The 7,218-nt window shown below is 40.0% G+C and overlaps 1 protein-coding gene across 1 annotated transcript in view; it reads left to right on the forward strand.

Annotated features, from left to right (window-relative positions):
• The window catches only part of LOC106962579 (glutamate receptor ionotropic, NMDA 2A-like), a 134,202-nt gene that overhangs the window by 113,028 nt on the left and 13,956 nt on the right, over nt 1–7,218 (forward strand). The window contains exons 14-15 of the mRNA XM_015057072.1: nt 2,756–2,943; nt 4,276–4,514. Coding sequence (XP_014912558.1) covers nt 2,756–2,943; nt 4,276–4,514 — 427 coding nt within the window. The remainder of the gene's footprint in view (nt 1–2,755; nt 2,944–4,275; nt 4,515–7,218) is intronic.

The following is a 7,218-nucleotide window of genomic DNA, read 5'->3' on the forward strand; positions in this document are numbered from 1 at the left end:
ACTATGTGCATTGCTGTGCAACAAAGGTTTGGTTTCTTTCAGCCACTAGCAGGCAGTGCATATCAACAGGTGGAGGTAATGGAGATAATTCTGGTCACTCCAGCTTGCTTCAGTTACATCTGATTAAAAAACTTTGAATCATAGGAACAGTGAGATTGAAACTTTTAGTATAACTGTAACAATTTATAACCTCTTATGTACCTTGATACTAATAATTGGTCCATGCCTCTAGAACACAAGACGAATCTGATGGTATTTTGACACCATCAGATAAAAATGTGAGTTCAGTGTTTCACTATGCTTTATCTTTGACTCATCATGCAATCCTTTTCCATTTTTTTTGTATTGCTCCGGCTGATCTCTCAGACCCACATGGTCCATCATTCACCATTGGAAAGGCCATATGGCTGCTGTGGGGTCTGGTTTTCAACAACTCTGTGCCTGTGCAGAACCCCAAAGGCACCACCAGTAAATTCATTGTGTCAGTGTGGGCCTTCTTTGCTGTCATCTTCCTGGCCTCGTACACTGCCAACCTGGCCGCCTTTATGATCCAGGAAGAATTTGTGGACCAAGTCACTGGACTGTCTGACAAAAAGGTGGGTTTACACAAACATAGGTACACACACATACGCACATGCATAGAGGAAACTAAACACATTCGCAGTCAGGGTTGCTCTTGTAATGGATGCCAGGCCCGCGGCCAGACAAGACTCTCTGGGGAGTGCCCTCAGGCTTCACAGCCCAAACCCACTGGCCATCCCTGTCACCTCACTATCACTGCCAGCACAGCAGAGTCACAGACACACACGCATGCTGCACAGATCAAAGGCAAGAATGTGTGTAGTTTGCAGAGCTTGGCAGTGTCAGCAGAACCCCAGCCAGTCTTACACTACACTGGATACACAATGATGATGACTGATGAGTCCTCTCTGCTATCTTTCCTTCCTTGTCTGTCTCTTCTTGCCACTGTCCTCCATTCCTCTGTCCTCCCTCCTTTATTTTTTCTTCATGTTTGCCCCCACTACTACTTGAACTTTTCTTTTCTTATTTTCCTTTCTCTCGTTTCTCTCTTCCTGATGTCACTCACGCCTTTTATCTTTGCCTCTCCCCTCTGCGCTCCTCCCACACATCGGTGTAAGTCTCTTTTAACAAATGCCATATTTTTCTTGCTTTCATTCTTCTTCTCCCCTCAGTTCCAGAAGCCACACTCCTACTCCCCGCCATTTCGCTTTGGGACGGTTCCCAACGGAAGCACTGAGCGCAACATTCGGAAGAACTACCCAGATATGCACCAGTACATGACTAAGTACCACCAGACTGGTGTTGTGGATGCATTGGTCAGCCTCAAGACTGGGTAATGTAAATTTATCAAGTCAGCTGCTCTCACATTACATTGCCCTGCAGCTGAGAGTATGATTCTCAACCAGCACATGTATTTAAGAATAACCCAAACTCTTGGTGCCCAGCTTTAACTTGTGCCAAAGTACAGAGGTAGCTTTGCTCTGTGTTTCTGTTACTGACAGTAACATGTTTGCAACTGCTCATTATAAACTCCTGCTGCTGTACAAAAAAGGGACGCAGCCAAAAGAGACAAACTGTAATTTGCTCTGGAGTTGGCTACCTTTTATTCTCCCTCTGTAGCTCCCACTAATAGCAGAGCTGGTTTTCAGTTTTCAGTGTAGGCTTTGATCTTCAGGGTATTAAACATAATTTTACTTTTAGATTGTGTATTAATTATATTGATATAGCACAGCCTATGCAAAATGTTTGTTTCTAACATCTCACATTAAACTTAGTTATACAACATCAAAACTATGTAAAGAAGGTTTTCAGCTGAGTCATATGTAAACAACTTCAGAAGTAAAAATTGTCATGAAAGTCAATCTGGGGACTTGTGTTCAGGTACAAAAGAAACATAAGAGCACTATCTTCCCAAAATATACTACGCTGTTTTAAAGCTAAATTTAATAAATTAATGTACTGTATTACATTTTATTTCCCTAAGAAATATAAGCCCATAGAACAACTATAAATGTGAAGCACCCAAGTAATCTGGCTGACGCTTTTTACTGAGACCATTTTCAAGCTACAGTTTGATCTGAAGGGAGTGATTTTTACCTAATCAATGAAAAACTTTTATTATTCAATTTTACAACCAACTACAGAAGTACAGGTATTTTCCACAAAAGTTTATAATAATCAGTTATATCAATGTTGGCATAAGAAAACTAAATGGCATTTTGAAACTGTAAGTAAAACAAGTGAAGCGGAAGTAATAGAGTCGCAGAAGTAAGAAATACTTTGACCTATAGGTGGGAATTAACAGTCACATAACTCAGTGTTTTTGAGCAAATCCTGTGGAAAATTTGCAATATTGACTTTCCAGTTGCTCAAAAATTGCAGGGATCTGTTGACTTTGCGTAAATTTCTGTTATTGAAGAATCATGAAAAACTGAAGGGAAGAGACTGATATTCATGTTTAAAAAAATTAGCAGCAGTTTCAGCAAAATGGGATTCTGCAATCTATTAAATCAAAGGCCTGAATACATATGTTTTTATTTTGACCGTAAGATTTTTAAAAGTTGTAGATCCAAAATATGTAGCAAATAAAAAAAGATTGTTTTACCTGATTAGTTTTTTAGAAAATTAGTAATGTTTTACCTAATATTTATCTCTTTATTATTTCCTTACATGATTATTGTGTTTTTTTTCACCCTTTGATTTCATGCTGAATTTGAACTGGTTTTCGTCACAGAAAGCTGGACGCCTTCATTTACGATGCTGCAGTCTTGAACTACATGGCAGGCAGAGACGACGGCTGTAAGCTGGTCACCATCGGCAGCGGATACATCTTTGCCACCACAGGTTATGGGATCGCACTTCAGAAGGGATCGTATTGGAAACGTTTAGTCGATCTGGCTATACTTAGCATCATAGGAGACGGTAAGATGCTTCGTCATGTATTAGTCAGGTTTTTGAGGTTCTGTCGGTCTTTAAAGTGAACAGTCTTTGTCTTTGTCCTTATACAAAAAAAACTATCTTGTACTCCTCCTTTCCCTTTAAGAAAGCTACCAGGGTCTCATCTTAACACACCATTTCATCATCACTACTCTAAGAGGTGTGTGTATGTACATGTGTATGTGCATGCATGTGCTCACATATCCTAATATGCTTTTTTTCATACGACATATCTAAGATAAAGAAAATGCTGCAATGCTACCTGCTTCCAAAGCAGCTAATCCTGAAGCTGCATTTATATTTATTGACTCTTATTGGCTGTATCCCCAAGAGCAGAAATAAAGAAGACTGGAGATATTAGCTTCTTCAAATTCAAACAGCAACAGAAATCATTTTCTACTATGTGTGCTAATGCAAATTAAGGTTTATTTGGTATTTGAACTTTTACAATAGGCAAGTTAGAAGTGTTGGAATAGCTCTGATCATCTGTCCTACTAACTTATGTGATTTCACCAAACATGTACATGTAGAAGCTTGTTTTTTGGAGGGCAGATTTTAGCATGATTAGTTAATAATTAATTATTAGTAAATTAATTCTAAATAAAAATGCAAGTTTTTTATTTTCTTGCAAAATTGGTTTCTTTACATTAGGACTGTTAAGAGACTTGAAATGAGATGTTTGCTCCATTTATAGGTGACTAAAGTGTATGAATAGTTGGTGGCAAACAAACAGAGTAAAAACAGTGCTTCTCTAAAATGATAAAATGAAGAAAGCATTCTGTTAGATATTATGGTGTTTTTGGAAATAAAAACTTGACAAAACAAAGCTGGGCTTTGGCAAACTGCAGTAGTTGAACCTGAGACAAAGTGATTTTTTTCAAAAGTTTAAAAGTCATATATAGCATTATCCTGATAATATGAACAAAAAGTCTTATTATCGCGACAGCAAGAGTAGCTTCTAAAGTGAGCATGCTGTGTAAATATGTTCTGTTAAACTGGCATATTAAATATTTTAGTGATGGACTGTCATCAAAACTATGCTATGATAAAAATTAGTATGCTGTTTAAGAGGTCTTACCTTTCTGAGAATAACTAAATCTGAATATAAAAATGAATATAAAAACAATCCTAAAAGATTTTGGGGTATTTATCCCTTTTTCTCCCATGGTGTTTTCTGTTTTTATCCTCTTTGCTTTCATTTGATATTGCATCCACTTCATCCCTGAATTACTCTTTCTATTTGTCCCAAAATCTTTTATCTTTCATCTTTGCCATTCATCCATTTTAAGACACTTTGTTTCTCTACTTTTCCAACAGGTGAGATGGAGGAGCTGGAGGCGCAGTGGCTGACCGGGATCTGCCATAATGAAAAGAATGAGGTGATGTCCAGTCAGCTGGATGTGGACAACATGGCAGGAGTCTTCTACATGCTGGCTACAGCCATGGGCCTGTCCATCCTCACCTTCATCTCAGAGCACCTTTTCTACTGGAGGCTGAGATACTGCTTCACCGGTGTCTGCTCTGGCAGGCCGGGTATGCTCTTCACTATCAGCAGGGTGAGAGGAAATCAAACACACACAGTTAACACTTTTCCCACTGCTGGAGCCGGTTCCTCAGAATTTACCTTCAAATGTAACAGCATCAAATTTTGTTTTGATTTGCAGTGAACTGGTGTTCACCACCTCAGTTGCTGTTTGAATTTGCGGCTGTGAAAACCATTTATTTGCCAAATTCTGTGTGTGTGTATGTGTGTGTGTGTGTGCGCGTGTGTGTGTGTGTGTGTGGTAAAGAGGAAAATTATTTGATTAGAGTCCAGCTGAGACCAAAATGAATTTGCTGCTCCATGGAAAGAATTGCACATAAGGGAAACAAAACTACTAAAATCATAATATTAGTATCATTAGGTACACAACAGGCAACGGTGGCAATGGTAGCAACGGCGGTAGGAGTTTACCCTGCATTTGGCCTACTGCTGGTTTGATTCCCAGTCTGCATCCTCGTCGTTTGCATCTCTGGGCAAGACACTTCTGGTGTTGGTGCAAAATATACAGCCTTGCTTCTGTCAGCCTTCAGCCATCATCAGCGTATGAATGAGCCGTTTGAGATTTCAATTGAAGATATAAAGGGCTGAATAAATCAAATGAATCAGACACCCTCAGACAGAGGGTGCTGAAACGCCTTTGAATCCCTGCTGGTAGACATAACAGATTCAAAACTTAATTTGTCCCAACATCAGTCAGATTGTTAAATAAAGTAGGAACATACAGACCAGGCTTCTGATGCTCTGGTCTGATTTGCTGGTTCATTTACTTGCTGGAATGCATGTAGGAATGTGCAATATGTGTTTTTCTATTTTATTGTGGGTGTTATGTGCTTTGGGCACATTATGATTGTTTTTGTCTATTTTTTTCTAGATTGTTTTGTTTATAGACTTTAGTTAAATGACTTTTTCCCTTGTTTTTGATATATTTAGGAGTTTGAATAATTTTTTATTTTTGTAATTAATTCAATTACGTTTAGTTGTAGCGCTGTTGGCCCGTCTATATATAGACTGGATTCAACGCACGTGTGTGTGTAGACCCGCCCCTTTGTCTTGCTTCTTCTCGCTCCATAACCACCAGGGATGCGTCTTGTTGAGGTGCACGCATGAAACCAGTGGCTGTAGGCTGCAGCTAATGTCTCCAGCCTGCCAAGCGATAGTTCTGTTAGCCTTTGTTTGTTTGCTTTTTTGTTGTGATTTTGGCCTGGTGGGACCGGTTGTCCTGTTTTTGATTTGTTCTTTTGCAATAGATACTTTTTTGCTTTAGTCTGGTACTAGTAGGGGCTTCGATGGCCCTGTGTAGGGGTTGGCCCACACAGGGCCAACCTGTGGCCCCTGTATTTTTTTTGATTGTTTTTTTTGATTGGCTCACCAGGTCCATCTTTCCTGTTAATACTTTTGTTTTTTGTTTTTTTTGGGGGGACGCGGGGTTTGAGGATATTTAACTCTCTTTTTTCTTCTTCACAGAAAATCACAGCAGCTGAAGCAAAAGAAAATTCCAAAAGTGTTTTAAAATAAAATAACTTTTGAACCCTCATTCTTGCATCCATGTCCTCAAATATGTTGTGCCCTTTTTGGATGTGCCTCAACACATCCAAACACATTTGTGTACTGTGCCTCAGTACACAAATGTCTTTCATTGTTGATTGACAGCTGGCTGCATTTGCTGATTTACTCCTGATTTACTTCACTGAAAACTTCAAACATCATAGTTTAGCTGTGGACCGTGAACATGCCTCCTGCTGGGACGGAGGAGCTAGTATGAATATAATCAGGAGCAGCACCAGGAACACGTTAAGTTTAGCAGCAGAATAAGAACAGCTGTGATTTAGCAGTGCTGCTAGCAGCTGGTTGCTCTGAAGAGAAACAATGATGCTGTGCTGTGTTTCTGTTGGAGCTGCGGTTTTGCGCTGACAAATACTGGGACTACATAATATTAGCTTGTGAATTTTATTTTTACTTTAGTTAATAAAAAACAATAATAAAGTTTATGCATGGCTATTGGTTTACATCTTTTGACTGCATTATCTAAATCTAAAATGTTGCACATTTAATAACAAGTGCCAGAATGTAATTATATTTATATGTATGCCGAAATAACCAGCTGATCTGAGTCTTTGTCATTTTGTTTGGACCAGCAAAGAATTTCTATAAAACTTTTTAAATATCTGGGTTTGGGGCTGCACAGTGGCGCAGTTGGTAGAGCTGTTGCCGTGCAGCAAGAAGGTTCTAGGTTCAATTCCCCGCCCCGGTCTTTCTGCATGGAGTTTGCATGTTCTCCCTGTGCATGCGTGGGTTTTCTCCGGGTACTCCGGTTTCCTCCCACAGTCCAAAAAACATGACTGTTAGGTTAATTGGTCTGTCTAAATTGCCCCTAGGTGTGTGTGTGCGCATGGTTGTGTGTCTGTGTTGCCCTGCGACAGACTGGCAACCTGTCCAGGATGTACCCCACCTCTCGCCTGGAACGTTAGCTGGAGATAGGCACCAGCACCCCCCCCGACCCCACTGAGGGACAAGGGTGTTCAGAAAATGGATGGATGGATATCTGGGTTTATTTTAGTCCATCAGAACCAGAACCTGAAGGTTCTCCATTAATGAATGTTTCTGCAAATATCAGTGGAGAGTTGACCACAGTTGCTGCTGCTCATGCCCCCCCCCCCCCCCCCCCCCCCCCACAAAAGAGGGAAAAAGAGGGAAAAGGAAAAAAACACACCCCAACT

Source organism: Poecilia latipinna, unplaced genomic scaffold, assembly GCF_001443285.1.
Source record: "Poecilia latipinna isolate Pla-1442-1.1 unplaced genomic scaffold, P_latipinna-1.0 Scaffold1433, whole genome shotgun sequence".
Classification (NCBI taxonomy): domain Eukaryota; kingdom Metazoa; phylum Chordata; class Actinopteri; order Cyprinodontiformes; family Poeciliidae; genus Poecilia; species Poecilia latipinna.